The 26382-nt window shown below is 38.1% G+C and overlaps 1 protein-coding gene across 4 annotated transcripts in view; it reads left to right on the forward strand.

The window, feature by feature from the left end:
* Window positions 1–26382, forward strand: part of MAP3K20 (mitogen-activated protein kinase kinase kinase 20) — a 179778-nt gene that overhangs the window by 89613 nt on the left and 63783 nt on the right. For all 4 annotated transcript variants that reach the window (XM_082629816.1, XM_082629817.1, XM_082629819.1 and 1 more), the window contains exons 3-8: window positions 2296–2383; window positions 7973–8074; window positions 12278–12343; window positions 16458–16486; window positions 16605–16742; window positions 23082–23168. In XM_082629816.1, the coding sequence (XP_082485942.1) occupies window positions 2296–2383; window positions 7973–8074; window positions 12278–12343; window positions 16458–16486; window positions 16605–16742; window positions 23082–23168 (510 nt within the window). The remainder of the gene's footprint in view (window positions 1–2295; window positions 2384–7972; window positions 8075–12277; window positions 12344–16457; window positions 16487–16604; window positions 16743–23081; window positions 23169–26382) is intronic.

Below are 26382 nucleotides of genomic sequence, written 5' to 3' on the forward strand. Positions count from 1 at the left end.
TATTCTTGTATCTATTCTTTATTGGTACAAACATTTTTAATGGTCACAGGATTTAGATATTCCAAAGAATATACCAAAACACACCAAAGGATAACAGTCCCCTATTTTGACCAATACTAGTCCCAACATTAATGCTTCCTCACATTGAACTCTCACGCTTTACTCACAAAAGAGTTGATCTGCCACTTAGAAATAGAGGGCTTGGGGCTTCCCTGGTGGCGCAGTGGTTAGGAATCCGCCTGCTAATGCAGGGGACACGGGTTCGAGCCCTGGTCAGGGAGGATCCCACGTGCCGCGGAGCACCTAAGCCCGTGTGCCGCAACTGCTGAGCCTGTGCTCTAGAGCCTGCGAGCCACCACTACTGGGCCCACGTGCTACAACTACTGAAGCCCGCGTGCCTAGAGCCTGGCCTGTGCAACAAGAGAAGCCACTGCAATGAGAAGCCTGCGCACTGAAGCAAAGAGTAGCCCCCACTCGCCACAACTAGAGAAAGCCCGCGTGCAGCAATGAAGACCCAGTGCAGCCAAAAATAAATAAATAAAATAAATTAATTTAAAAAAAAATAGAGGGCTTATGATTTCCAAACTTCACATGAACTCTATTTTTACAACCAAGGTCATTTATGATTATTTAATGAGAAATAGAATTGTCATATGGATAAATAATTGTATTTATTACTCAATGCATTTTCTTTCTACTTGGAAAACTAAACTATGAGAAGGTTGTTTGATGAATACAGAACCTCTACACACAGTGGATGCTCAGTGAATGTTAAGGAATCGTTTTGATGGCTCCCTTCAACACCTATATTACTAAAAGAAAAAACTGTCAAATCAACCTTGATAAATGTCTCATCCAATCACGAATAATGTTCCTTTCTCTTGTTCCCACATTGACCCCTTGTCAACCCTCAAGCTTCTGTTTTCTATCTAGTCACACCACCTTCAAAACAAGTTTCACAGCGTTTTAAATGAAAACACAACTCCTACTATGAAAAGAAAAATGTATAACAAATGTGCAAATTCCCAAAGGGGAGTCTCCTTTATGACCAAGGCTTCTCCATTTTTATTCATTGCTGACTTTCTTTAATTGTACTTTTAACTCTTGATTAGCCATATTTTAACTCCACAAAAGCAATAAAATTTTAATGACTACATGTGATTTACTTAATCTAGAGAACATCCTCCTGTAGACATTAGCAGATATACACTGTGGTACCTCTTTTATTTTTCATTTTAAAAATTAAGTTTAGGGCTTCCCAGGTGGCGCAGTGGTTAAGAATCCACCTGCCAATGCAGGGGACACGGGTTTGAGCCCTGGTCCGGGAAGATCCCACATGCCATGTCCGGGAAGATCCCATAAGCCCGTGTGCTACAACTACTGAGCCTGTATTCTAGAGCCCGTGAGCCACAACTGCTGAGCCCACATTCCACAACTACTGAAGCCCATGGGCCTAGAGCCCGTGCTCCACAACAAGAGAAGCCACTGCAACGAGAAGCCTGTGCACCCCAACGAAAGAGTAGCCCCCGCTTGCAGCAACTAGAGAAAGCCCATGCACAGCAACGAAGACCCAATGCAGCCAAAAATAAATAAATAAATAAATAAATTTAAAACAATTAAGTTTAATAAACAGTATTTTTTACCATGACACTCTGCAGTACAGTTTTCTAATAATTAACACATTTCACAGTGTAAAGTATGGCTTCCCTATCAAATCACCACTGAAGGTCAAAAATCCACGTGTCTGTCCTTTACAGTACTTTGCATACAGTACAAGAGCAATAATGTATTTTAAATAAATGGTTAGATAAATAATATAAATAGGTATTACCTGAATCTATTCCAGCAATAGTTAAGAAACCCTGCCGTAATTTTGTCATGACTACTCATCCAACCGACAGAAGTTCAGTCTTGTTGCAGTCTCCCAAAAGAAATATTATGCAGGAAAAAATGTATTTGACTTTTAGGAAGAGGGCTTTTACTGTAAATAAATGTGGCATCTCCCCTCTTTAGTCATCCCCTTCCACTGTCAGTCATGCCAGCTTGCCAGTAAGCACCTCTTCTGCCGCCAGTTCAACCCCACTTCTTTTTTAAATTTTTCAGAAAGCTTCAATATATAAATTCTTAATCTGTCAAGAGTGCTGCCAAAGACAGAGTTTTATCAGCATCACATACTTGTTGAGCACATATACATCTTTGTAAATGTATGTAAAAGAAAATTGAATAGGAAACCTATTTTATGAGACTTTTATAAACGTGAAATCTTATGCAATTTTGTATTTGATTTTTGTATAGGCAGAAATACTCAGTGTCCTCAGTCACAGAAACATCATCCAGTTTTATGGAGTAATTCTTGAACCTCCCAACTATGGTATCGTCACAGGTAAGAACTCTATTTGACTTTTTTCTTCCCCCAATTACCTAGCTTTAGATTCTTTAATATGCTAAAATGCTTAATATTAGGTTCTGTCATGAATTGTGTGCTACTGTCAGATGTCACTTTTGTTGCTATAAAGCATTAATAAAACTGATTATATCAATATAATTAAGAATGGTGTTTCCACTTCTACCCATGTTTAATTGTGCTAATTATATCTGCGTAAATGCTATTTAAATGCACTCGCAGCTGCAGTACCAATATTTAAAGGTGCCGTTTAACTAAAATTTCATTTAATTAGTTGAAATGAGCGATGTTTTTTGTAACTCTGTGACCTTTTACAAATTAAGATTTCTTGAGCTATTCATGTTATAATTCTTTGCAAGGCATTTTAATCCCGTTAGAGTATTCTTTCTTCAAGGCCTCTGACATGAGAATATTCTTCAGATTTGGTCATCTGGGTTGATAATGACCTTGATCTAAATTATCACATAATTTGGAGCAGCAGTGTATAACTGATGGAAATACCCTTTCCAAAAAGGAGCACACGGAAAATTTTGCCATATAAAAACACAGAAAGGCACATATTTTTAATACTTTATACTCATATTTGTATAATCCAATGAGCAACTTCAGGTCTATGATAAGTATAGTGCTCAATTTTACAATATGTAACTTTGACCAGGTTCTTTATCATGGCAGTTCTTTGATCAAAACAAAGCAAACAAGAAAACCTTAAAAGATTAGCCCTCTCTTCTTCTACTGTAGTGTTAAGGACTTGGATTGTCTTTATATAAAATAACAAAACACCCTCAGTAAAAAGGACTAGATTAGGTACTTCCTTATAAATTATCTCATCTAATAGTTAGAATAACCCTATGAGATAAAGTAATTTTATTTCACATAAACTAAGTACTTTCCCAAGGCTACTTAAGTGCTTAAGTACTTTCCCAAGGCTACCCAGCTAGTGGTAGAACTACAGTGGAATACATTTCTCAATTTGATTTTATACAGAATCTCCTCTTCTTGTATGCAAGAAGCCTATGAGCATACTGTAGATCCAACGGACGTGGAGGGCCGACTATACTGCTCCACTTTATATAAGGAACTTGAGTATCTGTGGATTTTGGTATCTGCAAGGGGTCCTGGTACCAAGCCCCCACAGATGCTGAGGGATGACATGCGTACGCGAACTGAGTCGAGTGTGGAAGATCAGATGGGTGGGGGATGATAGCACTTGCCCTGCCTCTTGAAATGAACACAAATAAGTCTTAGTACAGGAAGGTTAAGGCAGAAAGAGAGACAGGCACACACACCTTGATCACCCCGCCTAGCTAGCTCCCTCTCTTTAGAACCTCATTGTCTTTCTCAGATGTTGGGGTTCTGAGGGGGGAACCTTGAATGACTTGAATCTATTCCAACTTGAGTGTACTTGTTAATAGAAAAGGTTTTTGCAGCAGGCAGCTGTTGTCACTCATACTGAGGACTTGAAAGAATAATTTATCAGAGTGATGGAATGGAATGAACACCAGAATAGGAATTGACAGATGAAATCTTGTCTTGATTCTGCCAAAGCTGCATAGGTGGTTCACTGATGATCTATGTCTCAGTTTTCTCATACGTGAATGAAGGGACTAGAATTGATGATTTCTGGGTGAGAGTGTGTATGCGTATGTGTGCACCTGTGCGTGTGTGTTTGCTAAAACTTCTCATCACAGAGAAGATTTTCTAAAATCTGCTTATAAGACCTGGAACAGAGTCCAAGAGGCAGCTGGCATTTTATTTCCCTTGGAAGGGAAGTGAACATCTTTCTCCCAGATCTACAAAGAAATGGGGTGACTAGAATCTCAATCTCCAAAGTCAAAAGAAAAGATACAATAGTGGACCGTCTTTTCTTTGATCTATGGAAACCTTAATTCTGTACTACCGTGCAAGCAATAACCATGAACTGGAGTAACTATCATAATTTCAGACAAAATATGCTTAAGAAAAGAAATATTACTAGAGATAAATTGGGTCACTTCATAATGGTAAAAGGATCAGCATATCAGGAAGATACAGCAATTGTAAATGTATATACAGCTAACAATAGGTTCTCAAAGTACATGAAGCAAAACCTGACAGACTTTAAAGGATAAATAGTCAGTTTAACAATAATGGATTTCATTACCCCACTCTCAGTAACTGAGAGAACAACTAGATAGAAAATCAGCAAGGATATAGAAGGCTTGACAAGCGCTCTCAACCAACTCTACCTAACTCACATACATAGAATACACCACCCAACAAAGAATACATATTCTTTTCAAGGGCACATGGAACATTCTTTAGCATACATAAGTTAGGCCATGAAATAAATCTCAATATATCTAAAAGGACTGAAAATTTCTCCAACTACAATAGAATTAAGTTAGAAATTAATGCAAGAAAGAAACCTGGCAAATTCCCAAATATTTGGAAATTAAACAACATATTTCTAAATACCCAGTGAGTCAAGAAACTACAATGGATTTTTAAATATTTTGGACAGAGAGAAAAGGAAAATGTAGCATATCAAATTGTAGGTGGCAGATAAAGTAATTCTTGGGGGGGGGAATTTATAGCTTTAAACATCTGTGTTAAAAAAAAAAAAAGGTCTGAAGTTGATCATTAAGCTCCAACCTTAACAAATTGCAAAAATAACAGAATAAACCCAAAGCAAGCCCAGTGAAAGGAAATAATTAGGATTAGAGCAGAATGCAATAACATAGAAAACAGAAAAATAATAGAGAAAATCCATGAAACTAAAAGTTTGGTCTTTGCAAAGATCAGTAAAACTGACAAACTTTTAGCTGGACTGACCAACAAAAAAGAAAATACAAATTAGCAAAACCAGGAATGAAGGAGAGGATAGCACTACAGTCCCTACAGAAATTTAAAAGGATTATAAGGGAGTGTTATGACCAAATTTATGCCAACAAATGAGACAATTTAGTTGCAATGAACAAGTCCCTGAAAAGATAAAAAATTTCAAAACTGACTCAAGAAGAAACAGAAGTGGGCTTCCCTGGTGGCGCAGTGGTTGAGAGTCCGCCTGCCGATGCGGGGGACACGGGTTCGTGGCCCAGTCCGGGAAGATCCCACATGCCGCGGAGCGGCTGGGCCCGTGAGCCACGGCCGCTGAGCCTGTGCGTACGGAGCCTGTGCTCCGCAACGGGAGAGGCCGCAACAGCGAGAGGCCTGCGTACCGCAAAAAAAAAAAAAAAGAAGAAGAAGAAACAAAATCTGACCAGAACTATAAGTAAAGAAATTTAAATTTATAATTCAAAATATCTTCATAATGAAACGCCAGACCCAGATGATTTCACTGGTGAATTCTATCAAATGTTTATAGAAAAAATAACACCAGTCCTTCCCATACTCTTTCTGAAAATAGAAGAAGAAACACTTACCAACTCATTCTATAAGGCCAGTATTATCCTAATATCAAAGCCAGATAAAACATAATAAGAAAACTTCAGACCACTGTCCCTCCTGAACATAGATGCAAAAATCCTTGACTATGTATTAGCAAACTGAATCCAGCCACCAATAAAAAGGATTATACACCACAACCAAGTGGAATTTATCCCAGAAATGTAAGGCTGATTTAACATCTGAAATCAATTAATATAAAACATCATAATAGATAATAGAATAAAAGACAAAAGCCATTTGGTATTCTGCAACACCCATTTACGCTAAGAAATCTCAACAGGCTAAAAAAAGAAGTCAATTTTCTCAGCCTGATAAATAGCATCTATTAAAACCCACAGCTAAGATCATACTTAAAGGTGAAAAATGGAATGTTTTTCCCTCAAGGTTGGGAACAAGGCATGAGGTTCTGCTCTTGTCACATCTAGTCAACATTGTACTGGAGGTTCTAGTCAGTTTAATCAGGCAAGAAAAAGAAAATAAAAGGCATCCAGGTTGGAAAGGGAGAGGTAAAACTGTCTTATGTGACATGATTCTCTAAGACTCAGGAAACCCCAGGAATCCACAAAAAATTACTAAAACTAATAAACAGGGTAAGCAAGGTCACAAGGATCCAAGATTAATATACAAAAATTAATTGTATTTCTATATACTGGGAATGAACAGTCTAAAAATGAAATTAAAAAACCATTCCATTCACAGTACTATCAAAAAGAATAGTACTTTGAAAAAAAAAAGAATAGACTTTGGTATAAATTTAATAGTATTTGGGTATAAATTTAACATAAGAGGTGTTAAGACTTGTGCAATGAAAAGTACAAAACATTGCTGAGAGAAAATAAAGATCTAAATAAATGGAAAGATTACATGTTCGTGGCTTGGAAGACTCAATATTGTTATGAAGGCAATTCTCCCAAATTGATCTACAAATTCAAAACAATTCCTATCTAACTCTCAGCAGACTTTTTTTGTAAGAAGTTGACAAGGTGATCCTAAAATTCACATAGAAATACAAAAGACTGGAATAGCCAAACCAGTTTTAAGAAAGATCTAAGTTTAAGGTCTTTGCCGCATTTCAAAACTTATTATATAAAGATGTTTAAAAAAAAATTTATGGGGCTTCCCTGGTGGCGCAGTGGTTGAGAGTCCGCCTGCCAATGCAGGGGACACGGGTTCATGCCCCGGTCTGGGAAGATCCCACATGCCGTGGAGCGGCTGGGCCCGTGAGCCATGGCCGCTGAGCCTGCGCGTCCGGAGCCTGTGCTCCGCAATGGGAGAGGCCACAACAGTGAGAGGCCCACATACCGCAAAAAAAAAAAAAAAACAACTTATTATAAATCTGCAGTAATTAGCATAGTGCAGTATTGGCACAAGGACAGGCATATAGAGCAATGGAACAAAATTAAGAATTTAGGGGAAAAAACCTTGCACTGATGGTCAACTGATTTTCAACAAAAGTGTCAAGACTATTAAATGGGTAAAGGATAGTCTTTTCAACAAACTGTGCTGGGAAAATTAGAAATCCACATGCAAAAAAAAAAAAAGTCTTAGACCCTCACCTCAAACCATACACAAAAGTAAACTGAAAATGGATCATAAAAATTATCAAATTGTACACTTATAGTATGTGAATTTTAAGATAGAGAATTTATATCTCAAAGCCATTTTTAAAGGAATTTTCTCTCTTGGCCTTTTGTGCTTCAAATTTGAGGGCTCTTTCTAAATCCTGATGCAACAAATACTGATTTGCTTGCATTGTCACATAAACCCTCTGACTTATGTGTTTAATCTTATCTCATAAGAATAACAAATTTTGAAGAAATACCTATATTCATGCCTGCCTTTGTTTCAAATACATTCTTGCAACATCCTTGTGTTTCTGAATTCCATCTGAATGTCTTTGGATTTAATTGTCAGCTCAAGTTTTATTATTCATTCTGTTAGTGGTCTTGTCTTTGACAGATTTCTTACCAGGATGACATTAACTTTTAGAAACTTTTAGAAACAGCATGGAACAGTTTTTATAAACTTTTAATGCCTTTTGTTAAATTATTTAACACATTTTCCCAATGAAACTATGAAGTCTTATTTCTGAAATGTGCCTTGGTTTTAATTATATGCTTATGTTTCCTTTGAAAATAGAATATGCTTCTCTGGGATCACTCTATGATTACATTAACAGTAACAGAAGTGAAGAGATGGACATGGATCACATTATGACCTGGGCCACTGATGTAGCCAAAGGTAACGCTTCGTGTATTCTTACAGAATCGATGGAGAGCATCCTGACATGGTGACTTTAGTCAGAGGATTTCTTATTCTGTATCTTAAGATGTTCTTTTTTCAGACCAAGAGTAGCAAGAATGTTGCAACTTACTGTGCACATAATATTTTAGATCATTGCCTTTCTACTCCTTCATTCCTTTGCTCTCCTTCCTTTCTTTTTTTACCAAAAACCAAGTTCCAACAAAATCAGTGGCTCCAAGGCAGCATTTTTGCCCTATTTTGTGACATTGTAATTGACCAGCTTGTTTGATACATTAAATGGAGAGATTATAATTCTGGTGTGCTGCAAGTCTCTACTTAGATGCAGTATCCAGAAAACATGACTTACTGTAGGATTAGTTCTACTCATTTCGGATACATAATAATATGCTAAAAATAGTAACCACTTGCAAAAATTTTTTTTATTTATCCTGCCATGCAAAAGCAATTCAGATTTTATTTTGTATTTAATGTAAACTTGGAAATCACCCTTGGAAATGAAATATTTTTAATACACAATATGCCTAAACAAGGTACCTAGTTCGTTTTCCCTCATAAATTCCTGCATAGACAAATGCTTTCTAAAGCAATTTAAATTCCATTTATTTTTATCTTTTTATTTTCCATTTTCCTAACTGAATGTTTCTGAGTTTTATTTATAACTGTCAAAGTTGCTTTGGAAACAACTTAATCTAATGAATGCTGATGGTTACGTTTGTATTCTAGCAACCCCTAGAAAGCAAGTCTTTCCAAATTTTACTGGAGCAATTAACTCCTTTGCATTTTGCCGCTCCAATCTCTACCAACATCTCTTTACAAAGCAAATAAAGGGATATTTAGCATCCAATAAGGAAAGCAACTCATACTTTGCTTTCACTGGGAAGTCACACAGGGACTTCCAAAAGTAATAGCCTTTCCTTTGGGGAATTATCTTGTCTGCTTTAAGTTTCATCAACACCTGCCAAATTCTTCAAATGGAGAAAGTGAAAATAAAAAAAAAAAGTTTCATGCTAAATGCTGCTGCTTGAGTGATACTTCATTACCTTATAAGAATAATAAGCTCTATGTTTAGGATGGTATACCTAAGGCTTTGGCTGTGTTAATTAACTTAATTGTATATTCATGCATCAGACGTCTCAAATCAGCCTTAAAATTTCACATTCTTCAAGACATTTTCATGTAACATCATAGCTACTTCTCTGCATATTAGTAGGCCACCTGTTTGTAAGCAGGATAATGTGCTATTATTGGAAACTGCCTGAAGCATTGTGGAAATACACTTACAGAAATGTAAATACATATACAAGCAGTCCTTGACTTAAAACACTTCACCTTACAGACATTTGCATTTAGGGTGCTCAGCCAATTACACCCATCTTATTACTTAATGGCACTTAGGATGGATAGACAGCAAACAAATCAACCGACACCAGTCACTCAGCTTCCAGCTGTACACCCTCCACTTAAGCTTCTCTGGCCCCCAGCCTGTAAACCTCGTCCCTCCTGGTCCCTTCCCCTGCAACAGTCCCTGTCTGTAGGGCAAGTCCTTTGGCTCCAGATCAGCTCAGTCATTCCTGTGGTTTCTCAAGAGCCCTGGCACTTTGTATCAGAAGGACAAGGAAGAAAAAGAACAGGACTAAATAGCACACTGGAACTAGAGGTAAAAAATAGGGATGGAGAAAATGGGAGTGTCCAGAACCACATGGTAATAAAATCACTTTTTGGTGGCTGATGAATTAATCTGAAAGGCAAGTTCTAATGTGTTTGGACTCAGGGGAGAAGTGTGAGGCAGAGAAGAGACTTGTTTATGTGTAGTCACAAGTAATACTTAATACTTAAAATGGCCTACGAAAGGAAGAAGAAATCAATGCTTTCAGAATGACTTCTACCCTCTCTGATAAAGCTATGTGTAGAACTTGGAGATGAAATAGGAAGGCTTGATTTTTGTTGATTCCATTTTGAATTCAGCTGTGCCCTTCAGTTTGACCATGACTGAAGCCACTGAAGCAACAAGATGTTGAGAAATCAAAGGATGAATAATTCATTTCAAATAAGAGTGGATTCGTGCATTTTGAAATAGGCATTGCTTAACATCACTGCAAAGAGAAAATCTCCTAAAAGGCAAAAAAAAAAAAGATTCTCTTCTTTCTGGGTGGGAAGAGGGATGGAGGGCAGACCAGCCAGTATATCTGAGATTGCTACAAGTCAGTCAACAATGGGTAAAAGGAACAATTAAAGCAAATAAACCAGGATCCAATCTCCAAATGGTCATCATTGATTCCAAATCTCCCCAGTGACTCCTGTGAAATCTTTTTTTAGGAAACTCTGAATCTTAAAATTGATGAAAATATTCTTCAGCATTCCTATTTTTTTGCAATAAAAATAAGGCAGACAGAATTGTAGATAGCTCTATAAAAACACATTAAATAGAATTTTATATGATTTTGATCACAACTGTTTATGTACACTAAATATTCTATAAATGTATACTATATGTTATACACAAATAAGTTACAATACTTTTTCTCGTAATATCTGCCATGAGGAAGAAAAGTGCCTGTATTTAAAGCTTTTGTGCTTGAGCGTTTTTTGAAATTCTTTATTGTCAGCAAATGTAGAAATGATCTAGGTCTACCTCTAATAGTAATTAAATAGTTTCTACCTGAAAAATTATTCAGGAATTTGATTCTTAAAGAAAAAGAGAAGTAACTATGAAATTCTGTCATAAAAATTATTAAAAGTTTCCTGAGTTGTAGCTTTTGAATTTTCACAGCTTAGAATATGTAGAACTTAATATTAGAAGAAATATTTCTTTTATTCCAGTTATATCTTGTTTAAGATCATTTAAATTACTAATACTTTTGTTGACTCTTCAGTAATATCTTTATATGGTAAGAGTTTAAATTTTTTGAAATTTTTCCTTGTTCTTTCATGATTCTTCACTATATAATAATCAGAATAGTAGAAAATAATAGATTATTTTTAAAATTAGCCTTTATAAAACTGAAATTTTCTATATACTGAAAAAAAGAACCAAGGCCTAGTTATTAAATTATTGTTCAATAGATAGTTCATTAACCAAAGGAACCTGTTTGACTGGGGTGAGGGGCTATTCCATTGTTTAGAAAAGACAACTTGAGAAATAAAGAGAGGAAATGTTTCAGTAGAAAATGCTCTTGTTCTTTATTCTAAGGGGATAGACTGTATAAATACTGGGAAAGAGTCATTTTTTAATTCAAAATAATAAAATTCTATATACATCCAATTTACTGAAATAACCTGATTTTCAATATGTTGTAGAGAATTTTGGAGTACATTTAAATATAGATTATCTCGAAGATTTATCCTTGTAAGAATAAAATATTTTGTAACTACTGTATATTTTTCTATCTGAGGATCCCCAAATCCTTTACCAACCACAACTAATGAATCCAACCAGTTCTCCCCACCCCTCCTCCACCTCTACTCCCAAGGTCTTACTGGAATGAGTACTGAGAAACCAAGCTGCACTGGGTAACTGCAGACATGCAAATGAAAACTGAAATTTTTGGTCAGAACTTTGGCTGATTTAGAAGGCAGCTGGTAGTATAGAATATCTTAGTCATTGGAGCATTTCTTCCAGTGGTATCTGTGCTATTTTCATGCAGACTCCAGAAAATTAAGGTGTCCTTACTGGGTATTATAAGACACTAGCTTTATCCACAATCAAGTTCCAATTTCTGGGCTTCCCTGGTGGTGCAGTGGTTGAGAGTCCGCCTGCCATTGCAGGGGACACGGGTTCGTGCCCCGGTCCGGGAGGATCCCACATGCTGCAGAGCAACTAGGCCCGTGAGCCATGGCCACTGAGCCTGCACGTCCAGAGCCTGTGCTCCGCAACAGGAGAGGCCACAACAGTGAGAGGCCCGCGTACCGCAAAAAAAAAAAAAAAAGAAAAGAAAAAATTCCAACTTCTAAGAGGTTAAAGCACATAAATTTTTCTTAGCGTATAAATTTTCTTGAAGTGGGCATATCCTGTCCCTATTTTATCCACCATGGAAGAACAGAGCATATGAATTTAGATTTTGCTATTAAATCCTTTGCAAAAATCTGGAAAGTAATACTGATGTTTAAAATAGAAAGGTAATACTGAGGCAATGTTGAAAAATTATATTAATAGACCTTTCTTCCTTTTTGTACAAAAAGGAATGCACTATTTACATATGGAGGCTCCTGTCAAGGTGATTCACAGAGATCTCAAGTCAAGAAATGGTAACGTAGTCATATGTTTTTATTTTACCTATTTTATTATAAAATACATGCACCGTTGTATAGAAATAGGCATCATGCTTTCCATATCTTTTGTAACCTGCTGTTTTGACTCACTGCTGATACTGTGAAAATCTTTCCTCTATTAATAAATGTTAAAATCCTCCACATTATTTCAAGAGGCTGCATAGTATTCCACTGTATAAGTAGCACAGAATATGGACATTTGGGTTGTTTACATTATTTTTTCTATGATAAGAAATGTTGAAGTTAATACTTCTCAGTAGAAATTTTCAACACATCCCTAATTATTTCTGTAGAATCATTTTCTAAAACAGGTATTGCTGGTCAAAGCACATAGTTGTGTATTTCTAGTCTTCTATTTTTAGATGGCTCTCTGTACTAGCAGTTTGGAGTTTTGTTCTTGTTACTCCTGAGTTATTTGGCGTAAATTTTTTATGTCACTCACATTACCTGAAGGAGCGCCCAAAAATGATCAGCACAGGTTTGGAAAGTAAGAGCTTTCTTTTTCTTCTTCTCTACTTCCTAAAGTTTATATATGATCCTGTATTTTATAATTCAGAGAGTGAGCACTTTTAAATGGCAGGATTAGATGTTACCTTCAATTAGGAGTGGTAATAGAATGCTTTGTCCATTATATCGCTTGCAAATTAATGGGAAAAGGCAGTGGGATTATTTATCTAGCCAGCACTCAGAGTTTGCTTCAGAGTTTGCTACTTAAAACCAAAAAATCTTGCTATCAATTCATTCACATGCTTTAATTTTTTTACTTTCTAAGTGATTCTTCTAAGTATGGAGGAGGAGGAAAACAATTTATTTTTAGAAAATCTTTAAATCACTGCAGTTAAAATGGGTAACTGCTAATAGTGTGATCCTTAGAATGGGTAGTCTGGTCAGCGGAGGAAGAGAACTCAGGAATCCAACCAGCTGCCCAGGACCTTGATGCTTGTGGGGGTGGAGAAGGGGAAGTTGTCGGCAGCTGCCACTCCTCAGCAGTCCAGGTTGGACCAGCACCCTGACCCTGACAGTTCACTCTGGCTGATTGTTCTTGCCCTTTTCTAGGTTTCATCACTTATCCTTTGGCTTTTCTTAGACATAAGCTTCCTGGAGCTAAACACTTTTAATATATATTGGCTAGCAGGAGGTCATTAGGAGATAATAAAGAATCTAGTAGGAAGTATCAGAGTTTTATGACTTTGTACATTTTCAGTTCTTGCTCAGAATTTCAATCTAAATAAGTTGTTTAACATCTCTCCTTTTAATCTAGTTTACCAGTATATCCTAAATATCCCATGAGAGGAGAATGGTTGAATTATCCAAGATGTCATTATGAAGACTAACAATGGAGAATGTTCCCATTTTTAAAAATTATAGGGCTTCCCTGGTGGCGCAGTGGTTGAGAGTCCGCCTGCCGATGCAGGGGACATGGGTTCCTGCCCCGGTATGGGAAGATCCCACATGCCGCGGAGCGGCTGGGCCTGTGAGCCATGGCCGCTGAGCCTGCGCGTCCGGAGCCTGTGCTCCGCAATGGGAGAGGCCACAACAGTGAGAGGCCCACGTACCGCAAAAAAAAAAAAAAAAAATTACAATTTGCGGGCTTCCCCAGTGGCACAGTGGTTAAGAATCTGCCTGCCAGTGCAGGGGACACGGGTATGAGCCCTGGTCCGAGAAGATCCCACATGCCACGGAGCAACTAAGCCCATGCACGGCAACTGCTGAGCCTGCGCTCTAGAGCCTGCGAGCCACAACTACTGAGCCTCTGTGCCACAACTACAGAAGCCCGCACACCTAGAGCCCTTGCTCCGCAACAAGAGAAGCCACCGCAATGGGAAGCCTGTGCACCGCAACGATGAGTAGCCCCTGCTCGCTGCAACTAGAGAAAGCCCACGCACAGCAACGAAGACCCAACGCAGCCAAAAAAAAATTACAGTTTGTGTAGTTACTTGATGTGAAAACACATACACATTGAAACAATATAGATCAAACTTTTAACAGTTTTTTGGGGGGGTGGAGACAGAATAGTAGGACTTTCATTTTCTAAGTTATATAGATTTACTTATTTATTTATTTTAAATTTATTTATTATATTTACTTATTTTGGGCTGTGTTGGGTCTTCGTTGCTGTGCACAAGCTTTCTCTAGTTGTGGCGAGCGGCGACTACTCCTCTTTGCGGTGCGTGGGCTTCTCATTGCGGTGGCTTCTCTTGTTGCGGGGCATGGGCTCTAGAGCGCAGGCTCAGTAGTTGTGGCACATGGACTTAGTTGCTCCGCGGCACGTGGGATCTTCCCGGAGCAGGGCTCGAATCCATGTCCCCTGCATTGGCAGGCGGATTCTCAACCACTGCGCCACCAAGGAAGCCCTAAGTTACACAGATTTATAATGTTCAACTTTTTTTAATGAACACTTATTAATCTTAAAATCAAAAAAAAGTAGTAGAAGTACTTTTTAAATAACTGAATATAGTATTAACAATATTTATATTTTTATTTGAAAAAACGTATAGCTTATTATATATAGTATCAAATTTACCCTTAGGCTATTTCTGTGTATTGGATCATGCAAAGGTTATTTTCTCCACTTATCAAAGTCATTAGTAACAGCTAATAAGTATTGCTAAACTACCATGTTCAAGGCACTGTGTGGCTTACAAAGGAAAGGCTAGAAACATTTCTTCAGGATCCTGCCCTTGGCCTTCTCCCTTCTTATGCTCTTATTCGCCCACTCCCACAAAAGCCCCAACTACATCTTAACACTCTCAAATAGATCTCAGCTCCAAAACTATATATCTATCTGCTTATTGAACATATTCACATACGTATCTTGTGTGACCCTAAAATGTACTGTGTCCAAGTTGCTCTTTTCATCTTCTGCCTACCCCCCAAAAAATTATCCCTTCATTCCCTTCTCAGTGAGCGACAATACCAGTTGCCTAATCCAGTAATCAAATAAAAAGGAATTACAGTTCGATTGCAGAGTTCCTGCTCTAACCATTATGCTGTATTGCCTCTATTTTATTTCCTCTTTGAGTTCTCCTCCTCCTCCCGCATAGCCAATTATCCAAGCCCAGTTGATTCTGCTTCCTAGCTGTTTCTTAACCCGGTCCACTTCTCTCCTGTCCTTTGCCACAGCCTTAGTGCAGGCATCCTCATCTCTCTTGGACTACAGCACTGGTGCACACAGTGATCTCCTTACCTGTGTTCCGTTCCCCTCTGCACATTTGACCATTTCATTCCTCCACTTAAAATCATTCATTGCCTTTCCACTTCTCACAAAGGCTCTTCTGGACCTGGCCTGTGCTCTCCAAAATTGCATGCCTTTTCCTCTGCTCCTGACCTTTTGCACAAGCTCACTCTTCTGCTTGGAAAACTGCTTTCCTCCCCCAGGTCTCCTCTTTCTGGTTAGCATAGCATCATTTCTTCCAGGAAACTTCAACCTCCTTACACTTTGACTTATTAGACTGCTCTTTGGTCCTATGGCAGTCTCCATGCCTCTCATCATGGAACTTATCCCACTTTATTATAGATGTTTAACTGTCTTTACAATTAGACTGTAATCTCTACCAGAGCTGAGACAATGCCAGTCTTGCTCACCTTCCTCTGCTAGAACATAGTACATGGCCTTGCCCATAGTATATGCTCAACAAATATTTGTTAAATGAATGAATGTATGAATAAGTAAATAAATGAGTATTATCTCTGCCTTCAAGAAAATTACTCTTCAACTGGGAGGGAAAACCATATATACCACGAAGTAATAATGCTAATTATTCCTCAGTATCATGTTGACAGTCTAGTGGCAGAACCCAAGTAAAAATGTGGTTCTCTTGACTACTACTAATCTATGCCTTTTTTGCTGGATGCTACTGCATTTAATTTAAACCAGTGTTTTGAAGCCTTTTTAAATCAGCACCTCATAGAATTAGTTTTGTATTTTTATTTTAATGTCAGCTCCTTTTTACAAAATCTTCAGTGCAGTAAATACTTTGATTTTACCTTTCATAATGCCATATGGAAGATAGAAATAGAAGTTTATAATTTTTTTCAGTATAACTCAAATTAGATGAGTTTCATAATTTATCTTTTTTTTTCCTTTTAGTTGTTATTGCTGCTGATGGGGTGTTGAAGGTAGGACTGTTTATTTTAATTTTTAAAAATTTCGTTAATTTCAGATGTAGGTTTTGTGACTGGTAATTCTTTTATTAGTCAGTGAGTAAAAAGTTGATACTCGTTTCTCTTTTCTCAGATCTGCGATTTTGGTGCCTCTCGGTTCCACAACCACACAACGCACATGTCCTTGGTTGGAACTTTCCCATGGATGGCTCCAGAAGTTATCCAGAGTCTCCCTGTGTCTGAAACTTGTGACACATATTCCTATGGTGTGGTGAGTTCATTTCTCATTTTTTTTTGCTAAAGGACATGCAAAAAGCAAACAACTTACAGAAGCGGGGTATGACAATTTAACACAGTTTTAAAACAATGATGCTGTTTCTGGTGGAATGCCCAGAGCAGTGGCAACAGAGAGAATATTTTCTAATTACTAGAAGGTTTACTTTGATCATTTTTATGCATTTGAGTTATTTTGTCCTGTGTTGAGAAGAAGCCAGTGCCATCTGCAAGAAGCAAATTTAGATGAAACCTAAAATAGTGTTGGGCCTGATGCCCTCCTGTGGAGAGTGCCTTCCTGGGTGGACATATGTCTGTAGAATATCTCTGTAAGTCAGTGGACACAATGTGGAAGAGGACTTCATTGTCATGTGTTGCTCAAAAACCACCAATGGATCTGCCAAATGAGTTAATTAACAGGAAATGTCAACCATTAAACTGATTAGTGAATTTCTGGAGACTACAGAAGAAAGTGTGCTTATCATCCGGCACATAGCCTTGCCCATGTCTGCTGCAATGGCTATCTGAAGCATGAATCTAAGGTCTCACATAAGAATACCAGCAGAGCAACATAGTTACAAGAACAGAATAATGTGCCAGTCAGGAGGTGGGATGCTCAAGGTCGGGAGGTGGGATGCTCAAGGAATAGAGACCACAGGAATGAATCAGTGAAGGAGCAGAAGCTGCAAGAGGAGGAGTTTTGAGATGGATCATTCTTGAGGAATAAGTTGTATCTGAATTAGCAGAGAGAAGGAAGTGGGGGCAATGGGGGAGGAGAGGCGGGGAGGGGAGAGTGGGCAGGGAGGTTCCTTGGTGGACGAAGGAATTTGTTTGGTGCCCTTTTTTGAGGATAAGTTTTTTATCCCTAAAAATGCTGTATTTCCTTTAAAAGGTCCAAAATAGTGTTTGGAACCCCCTGTCTTCGCCTCTCATCTCCTGATCATATTGCCTCTCTATTTTATAACTTCTTAAAAGGAGACTTTCATAATAATGGGGAAAAAGCAGTCTAACTTTAGACCAAATCAACATGCCTCTTCTTCCTGAACTGCTGTGTTTTCAACTGAAGGTGACAGCTGATAGCACAGAAGGAGACCAACACTATCAAACCCATTCCTTTTTCTTTAGAGTTCATCAGTCTCTAGGTAATGACTGCTAGCCTCAGTAAGTTCTGGGCTGGTTTCAGTTAGCTAGCTTTTTTAAAATCATTACTACATCTTATGTATACCAAATTAATATAATATCAGTTTTGTTGGCTATTGAAAAAAATCATTTCATGAATGATATATATGTTTTTGATGAAAGGCTAGAACTGTGAAAGTTGGAAGACAGTAGTAGCATCAGGTTAAAAACCTAATTTTCCTTAATTCTGTGTGCTTCTAAGAATGAAGGCTATAACCTACTTGAGACAGTGATCAAATAATTCTTATGAAAAGAAAGGGAAAAAAACAAAAGTTCCTGAAGAAATATATTCTAAAGCTGGTCCCGTATGTCAAAAGTTACTACGTTCTAACCATCCTACAAATCATCTGCTGGGGAGTCTGAAAATGGGGAAATTTGTTGCGATTTAAGACTTTTTGTGAGATTATTTCCTCTTAATGAAGTTATGTTCCTCATTTTTAAGCAAAAATCTATTTATTGTGTCAGGCACTGTGCTAGACACCATCTTAGGGCAATTTACATTTTACTTTGCCTGCTCCTTGGGGCCAGTGTCTCATTTTATCCTGTGGAAACAGGAGCCAGCAAACTTTTTCTATAAAGGCCAGGTAGTAAATATTTTAGACTGTGAGGGCCACTTACAGTCTCTGTTGCATATTCTTTTGTTTTTTACAACTCTTTAAAACCGGTGAAACCACTCTGCCATCTGTAGTGGACTGACATTTGAGACCCCTGTGGAACCCTCTTATTCCAGATTGGAAGACAAGCCACATGGCTGAAGAACGGTTCCTAGTATTCTGATAAGAGACCACAATTCTCACTCTTTCCCATTGCATGTTAGTTTTAAAACAGGGGCTACTCTTTTGCTATCTTAAAGAGAGGGGTTTACTCGGAATGCTGGTTATTCTTACCCCATAGCTGCATCAGCAGAATTCCATTCAGAAAAGTGCACATGGGCTCATTTAGTTATAAATGACAAATCAGGATTTTATTTAATTCTGACCCCTTCCCATAGTTCTGTCAATTAACACCATTAGTGAAAGAAAAAGTACAAGGCATGCTTTACTGAGCCTTTTTGTTTAAACAATCAAAGTGGTTTTTTTTTAATGAAAATAGCATTACATGTCCAAAGTAGGTACTCCCTAAAAGAGCAGTAGAGGACAGTTATTAAGGTAGGGGCCATGTTAGCTGTAGAAGTTTATAGTGCATAAATCTTGGAAATGATATCTATCTAGGAGAGCAATGCGGGCATTTAGAATTTTTGATGTCCTTTCAAAACAGGTGAGTAACCAGAACTCCTTCGTCAGTAGGTGCATCTGTTTGCAGAAAACATACCAGGGTTCATTAAAAAGCCTGTTCCGGGGCTTCCCTGGTGGCGCAGTGGTCGAGAATCCGCCTGCCAATGCAGGGGACACGGGTTCGTGCCCCGGTCCGGGAAGATCCCACATGCCGCGGAGCAGCTGGGCCCGTGAACCATGGCCGCTGAGCCTGCACGTCTGGATCCTGTGCTCCGCGACGGGAGAGACCACAACAGTGAGAGGCCCGCGTACCGAGAAAAAAAAAAAAAAAAAAGCCTGTTCCATTAATTGATCTCCCACCCACAGAGCAGTCACATGCAGATGAATAAGAACATAAAAAACAGGTGTCCCTTTTTTGAAACCCATCCCCAAAACCCCAATATATGTTTGCTTCTTATTTTTCTTTCTCAGACTTGCTGTAAGAATTTAGCCCTTCATAGTCTCAAAGTCCCTAGCCCTCCCCAGTTTAATTAACCTCCGTTTCTTCTTAACACATGAGGAGACTAGCCAGCCTTGTATAGCCCTGAAATAAACGTGCTGGTGAAATGCCAGAAATGGATCTTGTGATCCTTGCTTCTGCCCTGGTAAGCTTCGCTAGGCAGGCAATTGTTTCTGTTTTATAAGGCAGTAGATTTTTTTCTACCCCCTTCTGGTGACTTCTCTTGAAGGACTAAACCAGGAGTGTTTAGGATATTATCCACAAAAAAGAAAAGACTTGCAGGAGAGCCAAAATCATTGAAGAATTAGCCTTCTGAGAACTCAAGACCTAGCCACTCTTTAAACAAAGCTCTCCTAATGACAATGCAGAAAGGATTACCTTCTCAGAAGCTTCTCAGCCAAACCCAGCTTTGAAAATAGAGTAGCTTAAGAGCGAGCATCACTGCCTCACTTGTCTCTGAGCCCTGTTCCAGAACCAGCCCGGCTCAGGTAATGGCTTTCCATTGTTTGTAAAAGAAAAGGCAGGAAAAGTACACAGCCTTGTCCAAGTTTCTCTTCTGTAAACTGAAAATAGAAATTTCCCTTGTGAACCCAGTTTAAACATGGGGATGTCTCAATATAAAATGAGTTGGAAAATATTTTTAAGGTGAAAGATCACAATAATGTTTGGCCTGCATTTTCCATAACTGATATTTTCAGTCATAGTTTAATATACTTTTTGACCTCTAAGTGACTTCCTCAACAAAGTTACATTTTTTGTGCCACATGTCATTTTGTTCAGTAGAAAAAGCTGTTGTCCTATCTCATACCACCTACTACTTTTTTGATACATTTCTGAATGGTGAATAAATAATAGGAAATCTTGAGATGTGCCGATCCTGGAATTAAACTAAAGACCTCATTTGGGCTTCAGGACCCAGTGGTTAAGGACACCGTCCCTGCCATTCTTGCCAGTTTCACATCCATCAAGTGGCTCCTTCAGCTGTGGTAGCTCTTTAGAGACCCAGAGAGGGAGTAGAATGAAACTATCTTATTTTTTCCAGGATTAGAACCCTCGGAGAAATATAACTCGGGTCTTATTAGATTTTTGGACACTTTCCAACTGAATATTTTGGGATAAAGAATGACATCAGTCTTTTTCTGGTGTCACTCCCCAGGCTCTTGGTTCTGCATCTTACCCCACCAAACCCAGGCCGCCTTTGTGCATGTGTGCACACGTGCAGTGTACTGTGCAGGCAGGCCAGACTCCAAAAGGAGGGGTGCAAGGCTGCTTATCCAGACGTTTTGGGGTCCAGGGCATTAGATTTATTTGAGGCAGTCATTCTTCCCATTCTCCTTAGGAATGCCAAATCCATTCACTTACCTGCCCTTCATACGCCTTCCCCTCCCCAGTCCCACCACGGGAGGGTGGTGATTGCAACAAACTGAGGGGCTTCATTTCCTGCTCAGCCCTCTTGCTGCCTCTGTCCCCCACCCCACCCCCGTGCCGCCCTGTGTCAGGTTACCACACACCTATTCTAGTTCTCACCCTTTCCTTTTTTTTTTTTTTTTTTTTTTGCAGTACGCGGGCCTCTCACTGTTGTGGCCTCTCCCGTTGCGGAGCACAGGCTCCGGACACGCAGGCTCAGCGGCCATGGCTCACGGGCCCAGCCGCTCCGCGGCATGTGGGATCTTCCCGGACCGGGGCACGAACCCGTGTCCCCTGTATCGGCAGGCGGACTCTCAACCACTGCGCCACCAGGGAAGCCCCCTTTCTTTACTTTCAGTGTTTGCTGGCATCATCCCCTTCTGGGATGCCCCTTACCTTCTCCTAAGCACTTCTGTGACTCAAATAGAATTATTCAGTAGCTCTTCTAAAGAAGTACCTGACACACTTGATTAAAAGCCCAAAGAGGTTTCAGTGAATCTCTTTTCCTCCTGCTTGAGCAGCATCTGCCAGTTTCCCTGATTTTACTGCTAATTATCTTCGTATTAGCCAGAATTCATTTAACATGTTATGGCTCCAATAAGACCGAGCGCTGGCTGAGGAAATAGTGGATGTTGGATTCCCTGGAATAGTGTATATATCCTCAATCTACATTCTTATTTAGAAAGGGTTTTTTGTTTTTAGCACAACAGAAGCGTAAATCAGAGGTGCTGAATTCGCTTCTGCCGCTTCTGCCGTGGCTCCATACCGAAACTAGGGCCCGCTGCATTCTCTCTTATACTGTAGCTCTTCCCTCTCTACAATTACATGTGGTCAAGACCTTGACCTTCAGGGGTGAGAGAGCAAATTCATATTCTAGCTCTGCCACCTGATAACTCAGTGCCTTTGGGCAAGTTTATTTAACTTCCTTAAGCCTTAGTTTCCTCATCTATACGATGAGAATGATACCTCTCTGATGGGATTGAGATTAATCATGATAACATACCAAAAGGGTTTAACAGAGTAACTGGAACATAATCACTCAATAAATGATAGTGGTTGTTATTATTACGATTATTATTGATAAAATTATAATTGTTTTTGCACTTCACAAAAGTATTGGTAGATTCAAATCTTAATACTCCTTTGTATAAATAGAGAAAGAAACTGAATGTAAAAATCTCCATTACTCAGAGTTTAAAGAGAATACAAAATCATTGGCTGTTTTCAGCATTTCCAGCATCAGTTTGCTTTGTTTGGGCATTCCAGTACAGATTTATTAATCCTGCTAATCTCAAGGATTGCAGAGAGATAACACAAACATAAATTTGTACACGCATGAACACGCACACATACACAGCCTATATATATGTATATATATAAGGCGTTTATTACATTTTAGAATATAGTATAATAAATTATGTGGTAGGTGGAGGAAAATGAATCCCTTAGACGGACTCATTTTGAGAGAGATTCCTCCAGAGCACAAAATCTAAATGTTACAGTTTGGCGAGTACCTACCATTGTGGAGTAAGTGGTTTAGCCAGTGATTTGAATTTGGCGCTCGATATTTTTTTTTTATGAGACCATTATTGAACCTTTGAAAATATGGTTGAATCCCAGTTATTATCTTATAGAGCAATTTATCAGAGATTGAAGGTGCAAAGAGTTTTGACCAACAAAATATAAAATCTAGTTTGTGGTGATACATGAGAATTCTGTTAATTTACAAGACGAAGTTAAATCACTGAGGCCCACTGGTTTCATAAACTTTTAAGCCTGGCTCTAGATATTCTAATTCCTAAACCAGATATTTTGTTTTTAATATGAAAAAAGAACAGCAACAAGAACAACTAAAATATGTATATATATATAAAATATATGGAAGAAGTCCTCTGCCTGAATATATACATTTTGCCCAAGTTTCTACAGATGGAGTTGGTTGTGCCTGGTAACTGGATACAGTTAAATGTTAAAGTTTCAGTAATATACCAAAAATATGAAGTACAAGGATAAAAATTCCATTTTCTTTTTGTTCCAGGTTCTCTGGGAGATGCTAACAAGGGAGGCCCCCTTTAAAGGTCTGGAAGGATTACAAGTAGCTTGGCTTGTAGTGGAAAAAAACGAGGTAAGACTGCGATTCTCCATTCAGGTACATAGATCAGAAAACAGTATTGGGGTTTTGCAAAAGACTTTTTCATCTTCTTCAAATTGAAAGTAAGTTCACGCTTATGGAAAGATTAGCAGTAGGAGCTAACACAAAGGGTCAAAGTGATGTTATTCCTCATGAATGGACCCTTTACATCTAATTGTTGCAGCTTCACGTCGTGATGCTGTAGATCAAACATTGTACAAGTGCTGTACTAGTTTCTCAGTCTCAATTGTAAAACCTAGGGGTTTGTTCTTAGTGATGAAAGAAGCCATTGCGTCCAAGGTAGGGGAACAGTTTTAACTCCATCTCCTGCGTTTAGGACATCTTTTTTACTGTCCGGGAGTTGATATATCTGTAAGAGACCTTCAGCTACTTCAACTTACCTCTCCCAGCAGGAGTCACTATAGTACAAGAAACTGTCGCTTAGATGAGAATTTCAAAAATAAAAGAAGAAAAAATAGTTTCAAAAAAGGGAAAAATTACAGTTTTGCCACCTACGTTGAACACTACATTGAAGATGAGCTCCTCACTGGAATTGGCGAGGCAGTGGCATAACTGTTCCCTTCTTCATGCAGAGCCTTTCCATTTCAAAAGAACTTCAGTGGCGTAAACACCGTTTGTGCTGTGTCCCCAGCCTCGCTTTTCTTCTTCCCACAAATTGAGGCTTTCCGTTAGTTGGACCTATGAGCCAACATCAGAGGACATGGTACATTCATATCAAAGACAGCAAATACATTTTGAAAGGTTTAAAATTGTGACTGAAACGCACAGCCATGGAAATTCTCAGCATAAGGATGAAGCATCCATTATCAAGGTATTATGAGAAGTTAGATCAAGTAATGGAAGCACGCAGTTGTCTTTGCAACGCTGCAAAACAACTTTATTTCACAAAACTTCTTCATTTCCACATCTTATCTGTGCCCTTCACAAAAGGGAAGGGCGCAGCCTTAGGGTAAAATAATTTGCAAAACGGTGAATATGTAGCAATATTCCCTTTTTAACGCTTTAAAAGAATTAGATTGATCTGCTCCCCGCGTGAGTGCAGGAGCAAACTAGATCAATCAGAAAGCTGCTATTGACTGAGAGAAACCAAGTTTCCATATTTTAGATCACATAATTCATGGTTACCTTATTAATTTGTCCTCCTGAGCCATTGAGAATGGATGAAATGTTCATGGTAGCTGAACTTGATGGGAGAGAGCTGCCAATTTAAGAAAAATAGAAAGATGTTATATTCAAGAATGTGTCTTACTCATTGTTTCACAGAGGCTGTTCTGTTTTAATTAAATGGGATGGTTATTCCTGGTGTGCTATTAAATCAGACCTCACACACAGGGTAACTGATTATCTCATGGTATGAGAACCCACTTGACTCTGTTCAGTTTCTTTTGCCAGTGAGATGATTAGACGTGTAGTTCTGGGTTGACAAATAGAGTGAAGAAGATTATTGACCTTCTGTTGACTTTGGAGCAGAACGCTCAATGTCATTGTTTCCCTCTGTATCATTTCAAGATAAACTAGGAGGAAATTTTTTTAAAAAGCTGACTGGACCCTCCAAATATGTATAAGACAGAGTAGTTAATATTTTTAAATATTTCATTTAAAGGAGGGTAGAAAAGGTGTGAATCTAAAGCACTTTAAAAACAAAGAGAAAAATGAATTTAGAAGCTGCCTTTGAGTAGCTGACTTGAGGGTTGAGAGTCCCCCATAAATAACCTTCAGAATCTCCTCAGCAGGCTACATGAGGAGGCCATCTCCCCCTTTCTCCCCAGGAATCCCCTAAAGTAGAGTGTCCATGGTGTGATCTCATGATCAGCTAATAACAGATGGAGACTCTTCAAATGCCTCGCATACTATAGTTATTAAATGAAATAGTCATTTGAAAGAAACCCACACGGTGAAATAATTTTTCTCAACTTTCTAACGAACCTAATGAAAATTGGGTATTACAAGGATATTGGTTTGTCTGTTCTCATTCTGCATATTTATTTCATTTATCAGAATATGGAAATTAAGTTCAAATGTAGTTTCCATTGTCATCATTCAAGAAAATGTCTTCATTCTACCTCATAAATGGAGGCACTTATTACCAAAACAAATTCTGTTGAGATAGCATTAAAATAATTCCCAAGGATTTATTTTATTTTATAATAAAATTGAGACTTTGACATAAATATAATTTATAAAAATCCCTTCAAATTCCAGTTATTTTATTTTAGTTATTTTTACTCTGGAATACCTTGGGCTATTGAGTTGAAAAGAGAAAGCTATAGTTTTTTTTAAGAGGCCTCATTGAAATAAAGGATGACATGTTTAAACTGTCAGAGAGACATTTTAAATGTGAGCTAGTCACACTAGAATGCTAGTCATCCTAGACTCATAGGAAGCTGCAAAAATATTACAAAGAATTCTGTGTACCCTTCACCCTGCTTCCCCCACTGGTGAGACATAGGTATAGTATAGTATCAAAACCAGAAAATTGACACTGATACATTACTGTTAACCAGACTCTAGACCTTATTTGGTTTCACCATTTAGGATTGCTTTTTGCATCTATAGGAAGATCGATACTTTCTAAAAATTATATCTGAAGACCTTTGATTCCAAAGCCTTAATAATGAAATAAGGTCTTCAAACAATCATTTTTCCTATTATTAAATCCTATTGAAACTAGAATCCATAAAGCACTGTTAAACTTTACAAAGCAAACAGTGAACTCATAGGAAGCATGAAATTAAGAGGGTATTACTAATACATTTTTAAAATCTTACAGATATGTCTATCTGCCTTTGTGATTTCCATAAAACTCAATTAGTAGTCATTCAGAATGTTCTGGCATTATAATTTCTATCTTTATAAATGCTTAAATGTGTTTTATTCTAAGTAGCAAAATTACTATTCTTTGTTAACATAGAAATCCTCAAAAACTTAATCCATTGTTCTTGACTACACTTTAAAAAAAGATAATGAACTTGACTTAAAAAATAATTATTGCATCTTATGTTGAAAATGGTGCAAAAAAGAATAGGATCTTTTTAAAAAATATCATGCCTAATTTAGTGATTAGGAAATATTTTAATTTTAAATTTGAAACTGTTTTATCTTAAAATATTTAAGTTTTAAGTAGTGTTGCAAACCTGGTGCTAATATCTGGTTATTTCAGGATGTTTTAATGAATTAGGAATGCCCA

This window comes from Mesoplodon mirus (assembly GCF_964341445.2).
Source record: "Mesoplodon mirus genome assembly, chromosome: 8".
NCBI lineage: Eukaryota > Metazoa > Chordata > Mammalia > Artiodactyla > Ziphiidae > Mesoplodon > Mesoplodon mirus.